We start from the raw sequence: 23,649 nt of genomic DNA, 5'->3' as shown, positions 1-23,649 counted from the left end.
TGAATTTTATGTTCCTGTATGTAATCTGAGTGTTTTATTGGGATTTTGAGATTGCCAGCTGATGCACAGCACAGTCTGTAATGATTCGCTCACAAGATCCAGATGTGTTGATTCCAAAGTGTAGGTAATGTTTTACTTTTCTGACCACAATGCATCACATCATATTTTATCTTTGGGAAGTTAAGTGATAATTGAACTTTAATAATCTGCGAATTTTGCTGCAGATCATTCTGGTATAAAATGTGTTTCATTAACATGAATTAGCTGTAACACAATTGATGAATTATGGATGCTGTTTGGATACCACAAACATTCTACTGAACGGGCATAGTGATTTTCTATAGCAATCTTCTATGGCATGATTTTATATAGCGGTTTTCCATTGTGTGATTTTCTATAGCATAAGGTTGGTGAGGGACACAACTGTTACGTTACAGCAAAACAACCTGTCTATTCAATTGTATTGCGGTGGAGATGAGACCACAACCAGATCAGCCATGCTATCATCAAATGGCTGAACAAGCACGAGAGATTGAATGGCCTATTCTGACTCCTAATTTTTATGTTCGCATGTATGCTAATATGTTTGCATTACGTTTTCCACAGTGTTAGATCTCTCTCCCAATATGGTACCAACTTCAGGTTTTGATATGTTCTTTTGTCATGTGCACCTGATTATGTTATATCTCTTAATGCTGGTTTTATGTTGTCACAAAATAATACACAAGCTTAAATAATGAAGATTTCTCCACAGAGCGGACATGATCTTACCCTGGTTTTATTTGGAAACAGCTGTTTTGTAAAGCCAAGTTTTTTTTTGGACAGTGTCCTAAAATAGGAAAATACTGTTTTAAATCAAGAAAACTGCAAAGAGATGGCTGCAGTTTGAAAAATCATGTTTACTGGAGCACATTGTGAACTGTATATAGTGTTGTGTATTTCCCAATACAAGAGCAGCAAAAACTGACACCACAGAACTGATGGGCTCTGAATTAATGGGCAGCTGCTTGATGCAATGTTTTGGCTCCTGAACAGGTGACCATGGCTTGTGAGGGGCAAGTAGAGTAGGGAGCTACCCAGTCTACAAAGAGAAAGCATATATTAAAATGTCTCTTTTGTGTAGGTACTGGAAAGTCACTAGAAACAGCAACTTGTCTTCCTGTAAATCCCCGTTGAAGGAGGAATAAAGCATCTTTAAAGACAAATTCTCAACCAATGAATGAAAGTATACATCAGTGTCCAAACAGCAAAAACAAATTAAGAGGAAGAGCAAGAAAACTACTTGTCAAATCCATTGGTCCAACTGGTGCTATCAAACAGTGGAGGCCCGATTTTTTTTTTCTCTCTCTCCTTCACCCCTAATATCCATATCTTGTCTGCCTTTGTTTAACAGGGGGTAGAGTTTACAATTTCAATTTACATTTTCTAATTGCTAGTGGTTAAAAACAATTTGTTCATAATGAACAGTTATTGTCTTGTCAAGCACAGAAACCTGGTGAGCATTTTCTTTCAACCTGAATTTGTCAGTCAGGTAAATCTGAAACCAAAACAGTGTGTTGGAGAAACAGTTAGCTGCAAGACCTGCTGTGTTTCTCCAGCACTCCCTGTTTTTGTTTCAGAATTTCCAGAAATTGTAATTCCTTGTTCATTTTAGGTAAACTGGAGATGTAAAGTGTGTCATTGCAAATATCAACACAATAAAAGGATTTAAATGGGAAGTTTTGGAAGAGAGTAGCATGAAATCAGAATAAAAACTAGAAATGAGCAATTGCCAAAGTCATTGTTATAAATTATTTAAATTTGGTTTGTCCCCTTTAACATCATAGATTTTTGTGCACTTGGGTCGTATTTATGTTTACTTTGAAATGACCTTTCCCATGCAGTGCCCCCCTTGCACCTTGTCTCTCACCTTGCTCACTCATCTTCCCAATCATCAACATCTTCCCACATGTTGATCATCTCCCTCACACTAATCCATTTTTGACTCTGTGTCCCTTCCAACTCAGTAAGTCACCCTTCCCCCAGCCTCTTAGTGACCCCCTCTCTCCTGCTCCGTGGCCCTCAACACCATACCTTGCTCACTGCCTGACTCAGTGGCCATTTTCTTAACCAAGTTTACAACTTGCAACTCTCACTTGATCACTTTTGCCTTCTTGCCACTTCATCATTCCTCTCCTGAGCACTCACGCATGGCAAGGGTTTGAGAGGAAGAGGTAGGAAAATGAAATTAGGTGTGTCTGAGATGAGGAAATTGAGAAATTAAAGCCTTGAAATAATGCATAAAAAACAGGAAATGCTTACAGACACCAAAACTGCAGGGCAATTACACCTGCGTGCTCCCCTGAAAATGCGTATGCTTCTGATCCTTCAGGTAGTAGCATTGTGTGCACTGTGCGTACGCACAGAACAGTGAGATGTTGAAACAGTGTTTGGCAGCAGAAAATACTTTGAATGGGCGTTTCCTGTTCTTCCTCTCCCTGTGCCATATCCTCTCTCCCTTCCCATATCTGTGTTCTCGCTCTCCATATGTTATCCCCATTTGTTCCTCCACGTGTTCTCCCTACCATGTGCTCTGTCTCCCAATGTGTTCTCCCCACCATTTGTTCTCTTCCCCCTCACAACATTAAGTTAAAAATCACGCAGCACCATGTTATAGTCCAGCAGATTTATTTGGAAGGACTAGCTTTCGGAGCACTGTTCCTTCATTAGGTCCCAATGAAGGAACAGCATTCCAAAAACTAGTGCTTCCAAATACATGTGTTGGACTATAACCTGTTGTCGTGTGATTTTAACTTTATCCACCCCAGTTCAACATCGGTTCCTCCACATCATGCCCACACAACATGTTCACTCCCCCTGTATGCCTCCCCTGCCCAAACTTATTCTCTTCCCCTCCTCCTCCCACACGTGCAAGTGCTCACACATACTCTGGCTCCTCCAGAGTCCTGAGGCTCCCCTGAACCTCCTGTTCTCAATCCCCTCCTTCCTTGGGTCTCTACTCCCTCCCTAGTTCCCGATCTCCAGCAAAAACCACGCATGTGTGGAAAATGAGCAGACATAGAAACATTTCAGTAAATCTCATACACTTATATATGCAGAAGCATCTCCATGAAGCATACTCCTCAGTGTCTGCAAGCCAGCTTTAAAAAAATCGTGTAATTGGAAGCTTACAGAAAGATCATCCAGACCCAACAGAGGCCCTCAGTTTACATTAGCTGTTGGTGGTGAGGTTGGAGTCTGACATCTGCAAACTTCTCTCATTTTGTATTGCCATCTGATCCTCTGACACTGGTCTCCAGGAAGTCTCCCTTTCCACTTCTGATATCTGAGCTTCCACCCCTCTACCTCACTCCCTAACTTTAATGGTCTTCCCAAAATCCCACTCTGACCAAGTGTTTCTTCTCCAGAAAACGCCTTAGAATTTCTTTGCACATTAAGAACACTATTTAGATTAGCATAACTTTGCATAACGGACACTGTGGTGCAATAGCATAAAGGTCATGAGCTGGTAATTCAGAGAAGCCAATGCTGGATGCTGTAAACCAGAAACACAAGCAGAAATTGCTGGAAAAGTTCTGAGGAAGGCTCACTCGACCGGAGACATTAACTCTGCTTTCTCTCTTGATGGTAATTCAGAGATCTGGGTTCAAATGTCAATGTGATAGCTGAGAAATTGGCAGGTGGGACAAGATTGGATTGGGATATCTGGTCCGCTTGGACGGATTGGACCTTTGGCTCCGTTTCCGTGCTGTACACCTCTATGACTCTTAAGATATTCTAAAAGGCGTTAAAATGGACAAGTCCCCATATCTGGATGGGACCTTTCCCAGATTACTGAGGGAAGTGAGAGAGGAAATAGCTGAAGCCTTAATAGATATCTTTGCAGCATCCTTGAACACAGCTGAGGTCCCGGAGGATTGGAAAATTGCTAATGGTGTCACCTTGTTTAAGAAGGGTAGCAGGGATTATCCAGGTAATTATCGACCGGTGAGTCTGATATCCGTGGTAGAGAAGATACTGAGGGATAGTATTTGTTTACATTTGGAAGAAAATGGACTTTACCTGTGATAGGCCACATGGTTTTGTGCAAGGAAGGTCATGTCTTAGCAGCTTAATAGAATTCTTTGAGGAACTGGCAAAGTTGATTGATTGATGATGAGGGAAGGGCTGTAGATGTCATATACATGGACTTCAGTGAGACGTTTGATAACGTTCCCCATGGTAGGCTGATGGAGAAGGTGAAGTCGCATGGGATCCAGGGTGTACTAGCTAGATGGGTAGAGAACTGGCTGGGCAGCAGGAGACAGAGTATAGTAGTAGAAGGGAGTTTCTCAAAATGGAGAACACTGACCAGTTGTGTTGCACAGGGATCCATGCTGAGACCACTGTTGTTTGTGGCATACGTAAATGATTTGGAGGAAGGTATAGGTGATCTGATTAGCAAATTTGCAGTTCACACTAAGATCGGTGAAGTAACAGACAATGACGGGGAGTATCAGAGAATACAGCAGAATATAGGTAGATTGGAGAGTTGGGCAGAGAAATGGCAGATGGACTTCAATCCATACAAATGCAAAGTGATGCAATTTGGAAAATGCAATTCAAGAGTGAGCTATACAGTAAATGGAAAAGTCCTGAGAAAATTGATGTACAGAGAGATCTGGATGTTCAGCTCCATTGTTCCCTAAAGGTGACAACGCATATCAATAGAGTGGTCAAGAAGGCATACAGCATGCTTTCCTTCATCGGACGGGATGCTGAGTACAAGAGTGGCAGGTCACGTTACAGTTGTATAAGACTTTGGTTCAGTTAGATTTGGAATACTCTGTACAGTCTGGTCACCACATTACCAAAAGAATGTGGATACCTTGGAGGGGGTACAGAGGAGATTCACTCGGATGTTGCCTGGTAGGGAGGGTGCTATTTATGAAGAGAGGTTGAGTAGATTAGGATTATTTTCATTAGAAAGACGGAGGTTGAAGGGGGACCTGATTGAGGTCTACAAAATCATGAGGTACAGACAGGGTGAATAGCAAGAAGCTTTTTTTCTCAGATTGGGGGACTCAATTACTTCGGGTCATGAGTTCAAAGTGAGAGGGGAAAAGTTTAGGGGAGATATGCATGGAAAGTTCTTGACACAAGGTGGTGGGTGCCTCAAACGCGTTGCCAGCGGAGGTGGTAGAAACAGACACAATAGTGTCATTAAAGATGTATCCAGATAGATACATGAATGCACAGGGAGCAAAGGGATACAGATCCTTAGAAAATAGGCGGCAGGTTTAGATAGTGGATCAGCATTGGCACAGACTTGGAGGGATGGAGGGCCTGTTCCTGTGTTGTAATTTTCTTTGTTCTTTGTTCTCTCTTCTTTATACTTAAATGATCCGGAATAAATAGAAACACTGACCAGAAAGTTATTTAGGTTGTAAATAAAATGTCATCTGGTTCATTGCTGTTCTCTAGGTAAGGAAAAATATGTCTTTGCTGGGTCTGGTCTCTGTTGGACCCCAGAATCACAATGTGCTTGACTCTGAAATGCCCTCTAAATGGCTTAGTTGACCATCTAGTTGAAAATTGGTGAGATGGATTGTAAATAAATAAGTAATGTTTGAAAATAAGTGAGTTACTTAAAGGATTTCTCCTTTTCATTGTGCTGCTGTTTACAAGCTTCTCACAAGAGGGCATTAGAGCGTTACATTCTTGAGGCTGACCTGTTCCACTCGAGCGCAAATAAAATTCAAAAAAATTCCTACTTAATGATAATGAATTGTTTTTTTAACTCGAGGCATCAGAGGATTTCGTTCTCAATCTTCTATTAAACAGCACCAGGCTTGAGGCAAAGTACTTATTTTTAGTTTTTATCAATAAACAACCAGGTGCTTCTGATATGGTCTTTTGTTTTCACACACAGGCCATGGGCATCGTTGGCTGGACAAGTATTTTTTTTAATTTAAAGAATACGCTTTATATCTATCAGTAAATACAAGAAGTACGAGATAATTCCTTACAGACTTTGCAGAAGATGCAGTAAAAATTTGACATTCCTCATTAGAGCTTCAATCCAATTGCAAGAAAAAAGACATTTTCTAAGCTTTTACATTCCTGTAAAGGCTATGAGGATATCTCAGCATTTAACTGATTCTCTTTATACTGTTGCAGAAAGATCTTAGACAGTGGTCTTTCCCCATTGTATTTTTTTTCTTAGTTTCCATAAGAAGGTGGTGATGAGATGCTGCTTTGAACTGATGCAGTCCATGGCTGTAGGTAGACCCACAATACTGTTAGAGAGAATATTCTCAGATTTTGATCTGAGAACACTGAAGAATCGGTGATCCATTTCCAAATCGAGATGAGGAGTGGCTTGGAGGGGAACTTGCAAATGGTGCTGTTCCCATGTGTTGTTACCCTTGTGCTCGTAGATAGTAGTGGGGAGCTATTTGCATTTCTAAGGTTACAGCCAATCAGTACAGCAAATACTATTTGGCCTTGGCCTTGACTGTTTTTGATGCTATGAAGAGGAACAAGAGTTTGATTTTTGTAACCTATGATATCTTCAGCTTCATCTGTAAAATAAACAGTTTCTTCTCTTGCAGTTGTGTGTTTCACTAGAATAAAAAGTGAGGTCTGCAGATGCTGGAGATCAGAGCTGAAAATGTGTTGCTGGTTAAAGCGCAGCAGGTCAGGCAGCATCCAAGGAACAGGAAATTGACGTTCCTGATGAAGGGCTTTTGCCCGAAATGTTGAATTTCCTGTTCCTTGGATGCTGCCTGACCTGTGCTTTAACCAGCAACACATTTTCAGCTCTGTTTCACTAGAATGACCGTTAGGAATAATAAATAAAAATTATGTGAGAGAACGAGTAGGATGACTGAAATGAGTACATGCACCAATGGACTTCAATCTTATGACCATTGGATCCTGCTGATGAATGACTAAATATGTACCCCTTCGTAAAGGAGGTGTTGGGCCTGCAATCAGGAGAGACTGGTGATGGTGGTGTGGAAATTTGGAACAAGCACCTTCTGTCTTGGTGAAATAGCGAAATGTTTTGCATGTGAACATTTAATTTTTTAAATATAGTCACTCTCCATCAAATGCAACAGCTGCATGCCTGTTCAGCCACGTATAAAAATCCATGGAGCTATTCAAAGAATAAGAAATTCTTCTAGTGTCCTCATCAAAATTCCTCCCTCAACCAAAAACATTTTCACTGTCAAGTTACTGCTGGGGTGGCTGTAATGGAGTGGTGATGTCACTGGATTAGCTGTTAGTACAGCAGACTGATGTTCTGAGGATACGAGTTTGAAACCCATGGCATTTGATGCAGTTTGGATTCAGTAAAAATATGAAATAAAAAAACTGTCTTAATGGTGCCCACTTTTTAAAAAGCCTTCTAACTCACCAATATACTTTTTATGGAAGGAAAAATGCAATCCTTACCTCATCTGACCTACTGCGATTCCAGACGCACAGCAATGTGATTGACTCTAACTACTGTCTGCACATTTAGGAAAGGTCAATAAATGCGGCCCAGCTAGTTCATTCCATGAATATGTTAAAAAAGTCGTTTGAATCATTTACGCCCCAAAATATTACTGAATCACAGAATTGTTGTGGTGCCAAAGGCCAGTCAGCCCAACAACAGCAAAAACAAGTTGCTGGAGAACTCAGCCTTCCTGATAACATCTGTGGGATGAAAGTGGAGTTAAAATTTCAATCTGGTGACTCATTATTGGAATGGTTAGAAGCTAGCAAAACATGACATACTGAAGACGAATTGTTGTGGGGGGGGGGGTGCGGTGAAGTGAGAGGGGTAAGCATTTGGGTGGAATTGGAGCTCAGACAGAATTATGAAAGTGATAGGTAAATAAGAAAGTTATAGCAGGCCTGGATGGGGAAAAGAAGCTGAATAAGTGTTAATAAGAGGTAAAGGTAGGAGAAAATGGATGAGTTGAATTGAATGTAACCCGTATAATGTGATGACTGGCCTAGGAGTAGGTGAGAATGGCTGACTGTGCTAAGAGCAACATGTGACATTGCAAGACAAGGTGTAAAGAACGTGGAAGGATGGAATGCGGTTTTAAAGTTATTGAACTTGATGTTGAGTCCAAGAGGTTACAAGGGGCCCCAAATGGAAAATAAGGTGATGTATTTTGAATTTGCACTGAGGCTCATTGGAACACTGGCACTGGCCTGCCACAGAAATGCTGGTCAGGGAACATGGTGGTATATTGAAGTGGTAGCCATCTGGAAGTTTGAAGTCATTTTTTGCAGACAGAGAATATGGATTGTCTGCATTTCCTTATCCTAATGTAAAGGAGACCACATTGTGAATCATGAGAAGAGAAGACTAGATTGACTGAAGTCCAAGTAAATTGCTGCTTCACCTGGAGGCTGTGTCTGGGGCCTTGGATGGTGAGAAGGGAGGAAGTAAACGGGCAAGTATGACACTTGCTGCAATTGCATGGGAAGGTGCTGTGGAGGTATGAGGAGAAGTTGGGAATGGAGGAGGAATAGACCAGAGATTCCTAGATGGAACAGTCCTTGCAGAATGCTGACAAGAAGGGAGAGGAGTAGGTATTTGCTAGTGGCATCCGTTGGAGGTGACAGAAATGGGAGCATACAGTCCTCAGGATGTGAAGGCTGGTTGGGTAATAAGTAAGGAGGGAAGGGAAGGGAAGGGATGAGGGCAGAAGTCTAAGAGATGAGTTCAACCTGGCTAAGGCCACTGTTGACCACAATAGCAAGGAATCCTCAACTGAGGCAAAAGGTGGGCATTTCTGAGCCCCTGTTCCACCCTGTGGAAGATGACATCATCAGAACAGATGCAACAAAAACCGAGATACTGGGAGAATGGGATGGAGTCCCTATAGGAAGCAGGGTGTGAGGATATGTAGTCCAGATAACTGGCAGTTGGAGAGTTTGTAGTGTATATTACTGTCCAACCTATCCCCAGAAATGGAGAAATAGATACCGAGGAATGGAACAGAGTAGGAGATGAACCAGGTGAAGGTAGGGTGGAAGATGGAAGCAAGCTTGATAAATTTTTCCAGTTTAGAAGAAGATGGAGAAACAGCATTGATGATATCATCAATGTACTAGTTAAAGAATTGTGGGGATGGATCTGAGTAGGATTGGAACAAGGAATGTTCCAAGGAGAGAGATGCACAACTGGGTCTGTGCAGGTGCTCATAACTGCACCTTTGATCTGAAGGAAAAGAGAGGAGTTGAAGGAGAATGTGGATTTTGGAGAGAAGGTAGGAGTGGGCTGGAGTTAGGAGACTTTGAGCTGGAGGAGGCTGTCACAGAGATCCAGGTGAGATGAGGTTGGTGACGGTCGTGAATGCAATGACTTGATGCTTGATGATGGGGTCATGGCCCAGGGGGAGATGGGAGGAGCTGTTAGAGAGCTGGTACTTGGCCTCAGTCAGCCCATCATATCTGCATCAGCTCTCTGGATAAGTGTCATGATTTAGTACTAATCTCCTGCCTTTCTCCAAAGCCTTGCATGTTATAATCATCTAATGCTCTTTAGAATGCCTTGGTTAATCCCATTTCCACCTCACTTCCGAACGTGCCTTCCAAATTGAAACCACTTTCTTTGTGAAAATGTTTTGTCAAATATTAATGAATGTACTTCAAACAAGGAAATTATTGAATGCAAAAATTTAAGGACTTCTGAGCCCATAATGCAGCACCGCATAAATCATCTTTTGTTTTCTTTTATTCATTGCCAAGAGTGATGAAGTAACTACTGATCTCAGATTGTGTGCAGTCGACTTCTAGTTACCTAAAATGCAACTGTTGTTGCAGCAGAAAGAACACTTTGTGGTTTGCATTTATTATGCTTCTAACTGTTTAGAGGACTACTTTGATCCAGATTTCCAGTGAATTAATATATTTATGGGCTATTTTGAATTTGCTTATGATTATTTCTGTATATTTTATGAATTTATATGTCTCTCTCTTCCCGGCCTTATCCCCAACCTAAAGTTACCTCTCATGTCCAATACTGACTTGTATTCTCCTGTGGTTCCTTAGCTGCTGGTGCGAGTAATCTAAATGACAACCCATCCAGAGTTACTGAATAGTGACTTTGAGCCCTTCACACCTTTATCCTAGATAAATGCACCATTGGGATTCAGTTAGTTTAACATTTGGGAGGGAATCTAACCTTGAAATTCTGGTCCGAGTACCTCAGTGCCACAATGTATGATGTATTTATCACTTCTCTTTGTCCCAAATGGAATTGAACAGTAATTCACAAAAGTACAGGAAATCAAAGTCAGTGCAATAAAAGTGTTTGCAGTCAAGAATAAAGAATTATCATCTATTATTTAGTGGAAAATCTAAGTCTTTTAAAGTAATAATCACATTACTCTTTTTAGGTTATTTATCCTGGGATCGTATGACCGAACTGAACATGTTCACTGTACCCTGGAGTTGAGCACCAAGGTTTGGAAAGAAAAACCTAGAAGCTCCATCAAAACGGTATCTGCATTTGCAAATGCTACTATTCTGAAATGAAAGTTTTCATATTGTCAATTGGAGATCTTTATTCAATACTGAACAAAAATGAAGTATTAAATATTTAACTCTCTACAAAGTCAAGAGAACCTGTGAATTGCAAGGTGTTCTCAGACTAAACCCATATGAATATCATTCTTCAGTAACTGAGACTGTGCTTTCAAGCATTATTGAAACATATTTTTCAGTGTTTCACATAGATTGTAGGAAATATATTCACTGGCAGATGTTGATTACTTGGATTCCATGTTGTAAATAAATAGCATGCTTTGGTTTAGTTTCAGGATTTTTTTTTAATAAGGACAATTTTTACTGTTTGATTTGGAGGGTATTTACAGTTTTAAAGCTCCATCATGTGACTGTCAACGTATGTGGATAGATCAGCCAAATTGAGGGACACAGTCGTGAGCCTGTTGTCCACTGCTATTCTACAGGCAACATGAGAAATAGTGATACTTCAAATGTGATTTTGTAACAATTTATTGAGTATATATCATTATAGTTGGGATTTTTTGCTCCCTTGGATTGCCAGCAGGGAAGCAGAATGTATCTGTTGCACACAAGTCAAAGAAAAACTGGCATTTGGTTGTTTCTTATAAACTGTGTATAGTTGTCTTTGTCCTTGTATTATTTTGACCAGCAGAGGGCTGACTGGTTAGGGCTCTCCATTTCAGTCAACTGCTATTATATCTTGTTAGGATACAATCCATTGTTATTCTATTGTTACTATCTGTTGCATATCTTTAATTTTGTCTTCAGAATTAATGGCGACATTTGAAGCTATTTTCAAATGCTCATTAATTTTCCAGCAGCAGAATTCACTAACATTTTATGCATCAAACTCTCAAAAATAACGTTGTTTTCAATGTTAGTTTTATGACTGAACATTACATCATGCCAAATATGATTGCTTTTACAGTCTACCCATCACAACGAATGGAAAAATCAATGCCTTGCATTATGTTGGGGTAATATTTCCCATTTCCAGGTGTGCTTTTCGGTCAGTGTTATCTCATTCATATGTCCTAAGTCTGTGTGACTGTTCTTTTGTATCAATCATTTGGTGTTTTGTGGAAAAATAACAACTATCATTTTTATTGTGTCTTTAATATAGTCACAGAGATGTGCAACATGGAAACAGACCCTTCAGTCCAACCCATCCATGCTGACCAGATATCCCAACCCAATCTAGTACCACCTGCCAGCACCCAGCCCATATCCCTCCAAACCCTTCCTATTCATATACCCATCCAAATGCCTCTTAAATGTTGCAATTGTACCAGCCTCCACTACTTCCTCTGGCAGCTCATTCCATACACATACCACACTCTGTGTGAAAAAGCTTCCCCTTAGGCATCTTTTATATCTTTCCCCTATCACCCTAAACCTATGCCCTCTATTTTTGGACTCCCCGACCCCAGGGAAAAGATTTTGTCTATTTATCCTATCCATGCCCCTCATAATTTTGTAAACCTCTAAAGTCACCCCTCAACCTCCGACGCTCTAGGAAAAACACCCCCAGCCTCTTCAGCCTCTCATGCCAAAGTGCTTCACAGGAGTTTTATCAAACAAAATTTGACACTGAGCCATGTGAGATAGTAGGTCACATCACCAAAGGTTTTGTGAAAGGAGTGACTTTTAAGGGGCATTCTAATACCAGCAAAAGAGGTAGTGAGATTTTGGGACGGAATTCTTGAGTCTGACTGTAATAGCAGCTAAAAACATGTACAATAAACGTGATATGAATAAAATTAAGGGTATACAAGAAGCCAGAATTAGAGGAACACAGTGACTTTAGGGTTGTAGGTCTGGAGGAAGATAGAGATAATAAGAGGTGGGAGTATACAGGTTGTTTCTCCATGAACCACATGGAAAAGGGACAATGAAACTTTAAGACAATAGCATTAATTCGTGTCCTTGTTAAACTTCACATATCTCAAAGTAGGAGGGACTAGTCATTGTTTTTAACCCTACTGCGAATCCTCTTGCAAGGATGCCTGCCTTGAAGAAGTTTTCCTCCTCTCTCTACAAGAATCTCAGGGAGTCCCTCTCCCACTGCAACCCCCAGGTCATTTCCTCTGACTCTATGCTACTCTGTCCCCACCCCACCCCCCTCTAGCTTATCTCTCCATGCTTCCAGCTCACTGCCTTTATTCCTGATGAAGGGCTTTTGCCCGAAACGTCGATTTCGCTGCTCGTTGGATGCTGCCTGAACTGCTGTGCTCTTCCAGCACCACTGATCAAGAAAAGAAGGCAGCCTAATGTGAACAAAACAGGAAATGTGAATGCAAGAACGAATAATGTTGTGAGCTCATTAATGGTGAAGGAAGAAATAGAACTTTAGAGCAGAAGTCTAAAAAGGTGGTGAAATATAAAGTTTCAAAAAATAGTTGAACTATCTGTACAGAGATGTGCACCACTTCGAAAATAAAACAGGGTTATTGGAAGCAATCATGATTGGCTGCAACCAGCCAGATTAGGGAATAAGCAGACATGGCTAGAAAAAAAGTCAGGACAGGGGAATATTGCATAATATATTTAGAAAGGTAAAGAGGGGGGAAAAGGCATCAAAAATGTACTTAGTAGGGATAACAAAATTGCAGTAGAAGAAAGGAACTTGACTATCAGTAAAACAAAATAAAATCCATATGGATAGAAGAAAAAGACATTAAAGGATTAATCACAATGATAAATATCTATAGGCCATCTACTAGGAGCTGTATGAAGAAATATTTTAACAAATTAGAAAATTGAATAATGATACACAGTAATCATGAGGAGCTTCAATACTGTGGTACTAAATGGATTGAAGAGGTGGTAACCATAAGTAAACGTCATTCCCATAATGTGAATGGAACTCTTTCTTTTCTATCACAGGACATCAAAAGCCAAAAAAAGGGAAGATTAATCTTTGGATTTCGTAGTGATAGAGGAATGAGAGTAAATGTTTTGAGAGAGGAGGGAAACATCTGGGTAATAGTGGCCATAACAGAAGATGCATTAGGCTGTTCATAGAGAAGTACTTAAGTATGATGAAAGTGGGATTAATAGGTTGAAGAAAAGCTGATATTGAAGACATGAGCAAAGAACTTGGGAAAGTAAAGTGGGCAACAAGATTGACAACTAATTATTTAAAACAACAACGAAGCACTTAAATTGCAGGAAAAATATATTGAAAGAAAAGAACAGGCTAAATACTAGATGGACTCCTTGAATTAATAAAGACAAGGGAAAAGTTAAGATCCAGGAAAACGGCTTGTTAACTAAGTCGACTGTAGGGGAAGTGTGTGGTAAGAGGGAACATAGTGATTTGAAGACATCCACACAGATCAGAAAGTCAGAGAGGATTAAATTATTAAAGAATCTAAATATCAAGGAACAATGAAATATGTATCAGGCAAATCAATAAAGTTTTGGAAAGCAGTGGAGGAAATGATAAACAGCTAACAGAAGTTTAAATAATTATTTAGGTTCTGTATTTACCAGAGAGCTAGAACAGACTGACATTGGATAACAAGGTATGAGGTACATATTTTTATCTTTCACAGATGTGGGTTTCATTGACAAATCCAGCATTTTTTGTCTATCTCTAATTGCCCTAAGCATGGTGGTAATGAACTACCTCCTTGAACTATAAGTACACCAGTATTAGAAAGGGAATTCCAAGATTTTCAGCAAGCACAATTGAAGGAACAGAATTGTGCACAACCGGCAGGGGAACTTGCATATTCCTTTGCAGCGGCTACCCTTTTCCAACCAAGTGTTAGAGGGCAGGGATTTGAAAGGTGCTGTTGAAGGAGCATTGGTGAGTTACTATACTCTATAGTTACCACCTTTTTGCTGTCAAGATATGTTGGTGGTGGAAAGTGCGAATGTCGAAGGGTGCCAATCAAGCAATCTGCTTTGACCTGGATGATGTCAAACTTCTTGAATGTTGTTGGAGCTACACATCCTGTTTGGAGAATATTTTATCATATTCCTGACCTATACTTTGGTGGGCAGGTTTTCAGGTTGCTGCACAATTTACCTGTTGCAGAATTCCCAGCGCTTCAATAGCGAACAGCCAATGGGGAACTTCAAACCAGTATCTACAGGAAAACAACACACATGACCAAATACCGAACTAGAGAAGCAATCATCCCAATACCCACAAATGAAGCTGCATCAGAACATTTCAACAAGCCTCCACACTCTGCAGCACAGAGGAACTATGGTTTCATCCATCCATTTTAAACGTATGGAGGGAAGAGTTATCAGAGGCACTTTCTCACATTGTCAATGTAGGGAAATAGATGGTGACATCTTGAAAAATGTCCATATTACAGAGGAGGAAGTGCTGAATGTCTTGAAACGCATAAAAGTGGATAAATCACTGGGACCTGATCAGGTGTACCCTAGAACTCTGAGGGAAGTGATTGCTGGGCCTCTTGTTGAGATATTTGTAGCATCGATAGTCACAGGTGAAGTGCCCGAAGACTAGAGGTTGGCTAACGTGGTACCACTATTTAAGAAGGGTGGTAAGGACAATCCAAGGAACTATAGACCAGGGAGCCTGACGTTGGTGGTGCGCAAATTGTTGGTGGGAACTGTGAGGGACAGGATGTACATGTATTTGGAAAGGCAAGGACTGATTAGGAATAGACAACATGGCTTTGTGTGTGGGAAATCATATCTCACAAACTTGATTGAGTTTTTTGAAGAAGTAACAAAGAGGATTGATGTGGGCAGAGCCGTAGATGTGATCTATATGGACTTTTTTGAGACATTCGACAAGGTTCGCCATGGGAGACTGGTTAGCAAGGTTAGATCTCATGGAATACAGGGAGAACTTGTCATCTGGATACAGAACTGGCTCAAAGGTAGAAGACAGAGGGTAGTGATGGAGGGTTGTTTTTCAGACTGGAGACCTGTGATCAGTGAAGTGCCACAAGAATCGGTGCTGGGTCCTCTACTTTTCATCATTTAGATAAATGATTTGGATGTGAGCATAAGAGGTATAGTTAGTAAGTTTGCAGATGACACCAAAATTGGAGGTGTAGTGGACAGCGAAGAAGGTTACCTCGGATTACAACATAATCTTGATCAGATGGGCCAATGGGCTGAGAAGTGGCAGATGGAGTTTAATTCAGATAAATGAGAGGTGCTGCATTTTGGGAAAGCAAATCTTAGCAGGTCCTAAGGAATGTTGCTGAACAAAGAGACCTTGGAGTGCAGGTTCATAGCTCCTTGAAAGTGGAGTCGCAGGTAGATAGAATAGTCAAGAAGGGGTTTGGTATGCTTTCCTTTATTGGTCAGAGTATTGAGTACAGGAGTAAGGAGGTGGTATTGCGGTTGTACAGGACATTGGTTAGACCACTGTTAGAATATTGCGTGCAATATTCCTATCGGAAGGATGTTGTGAAACTTGAAAGGATTCAGAAAAGATCGACAAGGATGTTACCAGGGTTAGAGGACTTGAGCTATAGAGAGAGGCTAAACAGGCTGAGGCTGTTTTCCCTGGAGCGTCGGAGGCTGAGGGGTGATCTTATAGAGGTTTACAAATTATGGGCATGGATATAGGATAAATAGACAAAGTCTTTTCCCTGGGGTCGGGGATTCCAGAACTAGAGGTCCAGAACTTTAGGCTGATAGGGGAAAGATAGGAAAGGGACCTAAGGGGCAACTTTTTCACACACAGGGTGGTACATGTGTGGAATGAGCTGCCAGAGGAAGTGATGGAGGCTGGTACAATTGCAATATTTAAAAGGCATTTGGATGGGTATATGAATAGGAAGGGTTTGGAGGGATATGGGCCGGGTGCTGGCAGGTGGGACTAGATTGGTCGACATGGACAGGTTGGACTGAAGGGTCTGTTTCTGTGTTGTACATCTCTCTGACTCTATAACTGGCAGATAGCTAGTTTTTAAGAAGGGAAATAGAATATGCCGAGGTAATTATGACAGTTTAACAATCAAAGGCAGAGAAATAATGAATCCTTATTACAGGAGCCAATAGAAGAACATTGAAAAACCAAATGAATATTCAGCATGGATTTTCAAATAGGAAAATCTTGCTTATTGACCTTATTTGATTATTTTAAGGGGTTGGCAGTGGGGGCAAGAAGAAAGTCACTACCAAGGAGGATTCCAACAAACAATAAGAAGGGGGACATTTGGAATGGGCAATTCATTCAATTCAGAAAAATGAAAGTTTTTACATGTTGGTTTGAAAAATGAGATGACTTGTTTGGAGCGTACAAATCTAAATCAGGTAGAGGAGAAAAAGAATCTTGGTGTATAAAACATCGATCATGAAAAATTATGCTCGACGTTAGCATAGCCTTTTTAAAAATAAAGCAGCCAAGATCTGGGCTTTCTGTTTGGAGGGATAGAATTAAAAGTAAGGAAGTTACAATAAACTTGTAATGAAACTTGGTTGGACCACTTTTGGAACATTGCATACAGTTCTAGATCTATAACATAGAAAAGTATATGGGGGCAATAGGAGAATGCAGAAAAAAAATACACTAAAAAGGTGAAGACATACATATCATCAGGAAAGAATGAACAGACTGGGTTTCTTTCCTCGGGAAGAAGGTTGATCAGTGATTAAATAGATAACTTCAAAATTATGAAAGGTTTTGGGAAGAGTTGATTCAAAGATAATATTTCCACTTATTTGGATGAGCATAACTACAGAATGAAGACTCACAAAGAAGCCCAGTTTGGAATTCAAAAGAAACATCCTTACTCGGAACAATGAGAATGTGGGATTCAGTTCCACAGGGGATAGCTAAAGCAAATTAAATTGGTGTATTTAATTGGGTGGGGGGAAATTAGATAAGTACGTGGGAAAAGAGAACAGAGGTTATGTTATTCTTTTTGTAAGGAAAGATTAGAAGAAGCTTGAATAGAACAGAATGATTTAGTTGGGCCAAATAGCCTGTTTTTGTTCTGTATGTAATATGTGATCCGACATACTTCTTTGTACCTTAATGAGCAGATGTCCTGGTTCATTTAACAGTGTTAAAACTTTCAGGCCCACCTATTTCAAAGAGTATGGTTCAGCAAATACAAAATAAAACAATGCGTAATACCTAAGTTGCTTGGGCTGTAAAAGCGAAATTGTATTTGTTTAGAAATTCATTTAAGCACTGCTGTCTTAAATAATTTGAGACTTATGTTCTGTCTTGCCAAGTGTTGAATCGCCTATTGTGTGAAGATATGTGATTTTCATTTACTTTCACAGTTTCGTTTAGCTGAATTGATCTAAATATTTAGTTCCAATATTTTCACAGTTGAGCATGTTCTTTATGTTGCGTCTACATTCAGAGAGTTGAGTCCTGAAAGCTGGATTTGCCTTGGGAATTAGAAATTGGAAGAGTTATCTTGTCTTTATTCAATCAATGTTGACAAAATCATTTTTGTATTTGATGTGGTTAATTGTAGTTGACGTGTTTGGTTGACACAAAATTAAATCAGGAAATATTAAGTGAAATAATTGTAGTTTGAACGCTAGTCATTGGGGCCTGGAGGATTACTGTTTCTGGCTTCATGCCGAGGTTATGGTTCCATGCTGCATTTTAATATTACTGTTGCAGCCCTTCCTTACACTCAACTGATGAAATGCATGCACTTAGTATAGGTTAGTGTTGAAGATTTAAACTCTCTTCTTTGGGTTGATTTTGATAAAAAAAAAACTACTGCTAACACATTATTCTATATAATTGGAGCAATCCAGACAATTTTTACCTCTAATCAGAGATTATCTGATTTTTAAAACCATAAACGTTTGACAATTAACAATAATAGTTATTTATAGGCCACGTGTTCACTAAAAATTAACACGACTAAAATCTGTCGCCATGTAGTCCTGACACTCAGGTGTTACTACCATGGAGTTTGTTGTTACTGCATTATGTGTATTCACTTTCACATGGATGCTGCCTGTATCGTAACGTAATGTTATTGAAAGTATATTCAACCAAGTGAGACCACATTCAACAAAGGTCTCATAGTGTTCCATGTTTATAAGTGCGCAAAGTCTGCATATGGTTTCAGGAGTTCGTGAACAGTTTATTTGAAATAAAATAAAGTTTGAATAGCAACTTTGCATATTTCTCAGAGAACCTTGGAGGACTACACACTTAATTATTACCTTCAAATGCACTGTCTATTGATATTTAGGCAAATTCTACAATCAGTTTACATACAGCCGTGACCATAAATAAATTGCCTGATGCTGATTTTTGACAAAGGAATGTTGTCTACTTTATTGGAAGAATTATTTAGATGTCAAAAATCATTCTTCATTCACTTAACCCATTGGAACAAGCAAATGCCAATCTGCTGCCAGACCTGTTGGGGTTTTCCCCCAGTTTATGTTTTTGTTTCAGAAACCTGTGGTTCCCCATCTTTGAGCTAACAGTAGATATTTGAAGACTTTGCAAACATATTTATTGTTCTTAGAGATGGTTATATTAGTTTTTCCCAAAGTAAACATTCAAAGTGATTTTTGGATGTCAAATACAGTACTCAACATGTTACTTTACAGTCAATATATTTTGATTGTTGAGTCAAGATATATTGAGGCCCCCAAAAAAATTAAAGTTGTCTTCCTTGCGTTTGACTTACAGTAGACTTGCGTGTCTCTTAGCCTTAGGACTGCAGTGCTGGTCTTGTCCATTATTTGGAAAATGTAAATTTAATTAGACTCAAAAGCTAGGAGAGAAACTCTTGATCATTGGTATTGATTGTAGTTTCACTCCAAATTGATCAAATTTTCATGGATAATCCCATAAGAGTGTGATTGATTGGAATTATCCTTAAAGCTATTCTACAGATATACACATTTGGAAACTCATTTCCACTTTTCATAAATTGCCTGTCCATTTGTATTTTGTTGACTCAATAAGTTCTCAAGTTATATGACTCAATAAGTTCCTTTCAAATCATGCTAAATCCCAGAATTAATAGAAGGACATGAAATTTGGTTGAGTTGAAGAAGTCTTAATAATGTTGATAATATTTATAATTATTATCTGAAGTCCATTTGGGCTTGAGTTCAAACTTACAAGCCTGTTTCAACTGAAGTACAATGTAGGTGATGTCCTTAAATTAATTCGAAGTGCTCTGATTTAAATATATGCTCAAGAAACTTTGTATGATTAGTTAAATCTGTAGAATATAATTATGGTTTTTATTTTATTTATTAATAGAAGCCACCCACTCCAAGAACTTAAAAATTTTGAAGCTAGTGCTTATTGTGTGGAACTTTGAAAGTAAGATTAATAAACTTAATTGTACATTTCACCTCATATACTGAGATTTGCAGGTAAGTCTGTCATAATACATTTTTGAAAATAAAATACTTCATTTAAAAGCAAACTGGAGATTTAAAATAAAAACAAAATGCTAGAGAAACTCAGCAAGTCTGGCAACATCTGTGAGGAGAGAGAAAAACAAAGCTAATGTTTCAAGTCCAATATGTCTCTTGGAGCTGTGAAGTCTGAAAAATAGTTTTTATGTGCCTGTCATTTCTATATTTCCATGACAGGATGAGAAGTTTATGGAAATCTGCACTCTACCTGTAAGAACAACTTTGACTTTCTGCTAGCTTACCATTTCAATATGCCATCTTGCGTTCACACTAACATTTCTGACCTAGGCCTGTTGCAGTGCTCCAGCTAAGTCCATTGCAAGTTAGAGGAACGACATCTTATTTTCCACTAAGGCACTTTACAGCCTTCAGGATTAAAAGTTGAGTTAAACAACTTCAGACAGCCATGTCCTCTCTTTTTATTACACCTCTTCACCCATGTTGCATGGTTTGCTGTCAGAAAAGCTGACCTACTTTCACTATTCACACCTACTAGGCAAAAGTGAGGACTGCAGATGCTGGAAACCAGAGTTTGGATTAGAGTGGTGCTGGAAAAGCACAACAGGTCAGGCAGCATCCGAGGAGCAGGGAAATTGACATTTCAGGCAAAAGCCCTTCATCAGGTATCCCTATTCACACCTACTATTAACACTTACTTTGCATTCATATCTCTCCCTTTTTGCATTCTCTTTTTGCTCTTGGCACCCTCAGCATTTGTTCACTCCTTCTTTGTGAACAGAATAAATCCATTTTTTTCCAGTGCTATTCATTTCTAAAGAAGACTCTCACTACTTTCCAGTCTAATCTCAAGCAGACTGCTACTCAAGCTCTTGTATTACACAAATAATGTGCGACACGGTGGCACAGTGGTTAGCACTACTGTCTCACAGCGCTAGAGACCCAGGTTCAATTCCCGCCTCAGGCAACTGACTGTGTGGAGTTTGCACATTCTCCCTGTGTCTGTATGGGTTTCCTCCAGGTGCTCCGGTTTCCTTCCACAGTCCAAAAATGTGCAGGTTAGGTGAATTGGCCGTAGTGTTAGGGGTAAATGTAGGGGAATGGGTCTGGGTGGGTTGCGTGGGTTGGTGTGGACTTGTTGGGCCGAAGGGCCTGTTTCCACACTGTAAGTAATCTAATCTAAGGGTTCTCTGCAATTCTAACAGAGGATTCTGCTCAGGACTCCCTCAGAAATGTGGAGAAACATTTGAATAGTTCTTTCATTGTGCAGAACTGTCAGATGGCAAATCATGTCCCCTTTTCACAACAATCTGTTGCTGTATTCTGAAATTTAAAGAACCTGACAGGCACTTTGACAGCTGCTATCAAATGGCAAGTACATACAGCAAGTGTGATGTCTGGGTGCTTGGAGAGTATGGTGCCAGGTTAATAGGATGTCAGCTGTGAAGGGTTTAAGTACAAGCTGTGTAGGATTGCCAGGATGCTGGGTAACTTGAATGCCAGTCAGGGAGGATGTCAAGTTAGTAGGGTGCAAGGTGGCAAGATAATGCAGTTTAGAGTAGGTGGGAGAAATTTGGTCAGGCCAGGTCCAGGGTGGTGTGGGTGTCAGGTTGGATCTGATGGGATGTGGGGATTGTGTTGATACAGCTGTTGTGTCAGGTGTGCTATGGATGGCTAGGGCTATGTCCCGTGAGAGCTGTAGTTTTTCGTCGTGCCTTGGGGTTGGGGTCAGGTCAGGCCAGATTTGGAGATGGAGGTAATGTGGACTTGAGGTGGGTGAGTTAAGTATGGGGTCAGTTTAATATTTACTCAGGAGTTGTACTATGTATTTAACAGTCTGACATTTCCTGAGAATTTTACTTAATTTTATTGAAACCATCTGAAGTCTCCAATCAAGCAGAGACTTTCAAAGGATTTTGGGCATAATGTGGCAACTTCAATTTTTTAGTCTGTTCCACAGGTGTGCTGTGATGGGGATTCCACTGGGTCCCCTGCTTCTGCATGGTGAGTTTCTCCAGGACTTTCTGAAGATACTTTATTTGATGTGTTAGCTGTGATTCAGTTGGTAGTATCTCTTGCCTCTGAACCAGAGGATTATGGGTTAAAGTCTTATTCCAGAGATTTGAGCATGAATATTCAGCCTGTGGAATTGCATTACTGTGGAGATCCCATTTTATTAGGATGTGAAACCAACCCTCAGTCTGCTTCACTGGTGGACATAAAATATACACCATAAATAAAAACTTCCAACAATAGGAGGAACTGTGATTTGTTTTGTCCACTGAATATCACCAAATAAGCCCAATCAGGGCTGAAAAAATGTTTTTTGGGATTGATTTTAGCCTAATCTTCTTATTTTATAAGCAGAAGGAAACTATCTATCAAAATTGGAATTACTTTTGTGGAAAATAATGACAATAATAATCAGGCATGGCTAGAAAGACAAAAATCAGATACTTGAATTCCTAATCATAGTTCTGTCCATCTAATGCAATTTATATGACAATGTATTAATGCTGTGGGCAGTAACCTCTTGTGAACAGTTAGGGGCAGTATAATATAAGTGAGAGCATTTTCAAAGTTCGTGAAATCTAAGTCACAGCCTTCTATATTCCTGCAAATGATGTTGAGACATGACATCCTGATTTCAAATACATTGTCATGTTTTGTGCCTTCTGACTTTTAACTAAATGTAGTTTTATTCACAAATTAACAAGTGCTGTAATTATACCCTTTCAGTCTCTTGACGTGTAATACTGTAATTATCTTAATGCATTGGTAATGAGCAATCTTTTCTTTTAAATGTCATGTACTAAATACTATCCAGCTGGTTCAGTTTTTACGTGGGTACTTTGTAGCAAATGGTCTCGCATTCTTGTCCTATTCCTGCTCATTTATGTTAAGGTGAGTTGAATATCCTCCACCCCCATGTTATAATTTTATATTTGTTTTATTTTCGTATTGGTATCATTTCATTTCATGAAAGAGAGACGGTCGATTGCATTTTCCATTTAAAGAGTTCATAGGCTGAGTGGTCAGATAAACCTGCTCCATCCAGTTGTCTGTCCTTTTTTGTTTTTGCTGGCAGTCAGTTGCTGTTGAGTTTTTCACATCAGAAAAATATCACAATCCTAATTATTTGTCTAATGTTTAAGTGAACTGGGGCCCATTTTTCTGTAAGGTCAATTTCCTTTGATAATTTGACAATTAATTTGTAATTGAAGTGGGTAATATTGTCACCATTTTATTTTCAACCCAAAGAAGTCCACCCTAATCGGCCTAACTGTAGTCAAGGCAGCCTTGACACCAACTCCAGAGCAACTGTGGCTGAGGAAATTAAAGGCCACTTCGTCTGCGAGTAGAAGGGTCAATATAGGCAAGACCAGCGGCGCAGGTGGGGCTTGATAATTATCCATTCAGAAACTAATTCACTTTCCTGCATATGGTACCATTTACTAACAGATCATAGCATTCCCAGAAGGATTTGCAGCTATTTTACTGTGGTTTTTCAGCTGTAGATCCGCCATTATAAAAAGTATCTATATTGTTCCTATACTTTAAAGTTAAGGAAAGAAGGACACTATACTTGTGGAGTCATAAGACCTTTTTTTGTGCTGCAGATCTCCTCGGCCCGTTGAATCTGGCAGTCAAAAGCAGCAACTTATCTATTCCAACACTTGGCCCATAGTCTTGGTGTCACAAGTGTACATGTAAATACTACTTGAATGTTATGAGGATTTCTGATACTGTCACCCTTTCTGGCAGTGAGTTCCAGACGCCCACCACGCACTGAATAAATTAATTTTT

General features: G+C 39.7%; 1 protein-coding gene across 1 annotated transcript in view; it reads left to right on the top strand.

Moving 5' to 3' along the window:
• pdzd8 (PDZ domain containing 8) overlaps nucleotides 1–23,649 on the top strand; it is a 189,490-nt gene that overhangs the window by 65,947 nt on the left and 99,894 nt on the right. The window contains exon 3 of the mRNA XM_060842128.1: nucleotides 10,389–10,491. Within this exon, the coding sequence (XP_060698111.1) occupies nucleotides 10,389–10,491 (103 nt within the window). The remainder of the gene's footprint in view (nucleotides 1–10,388; nucleotides 10,492–23,649) is intronic.

This window comes from Hemiscyllium ocellatum, chromosome 22, assembly GCF_020745735.1.
Source record: "Hemiscyllium ocellatum isolate sHemOce1 chromosome 22, sHemOce1.pat.X.cur, whole genome shotgun sequence".
Classification (NCBI taxonomy): Eukaryota; Metazoa; Chordata; class Chondrichthyes; order Orectolobiformes; family Hemiscylliidae; genus Hemiscyllium; species Hemiscyllium ocellatum.
This window is presented reverse-complemented; position numbering and strand designations above follow the sequence as displayed.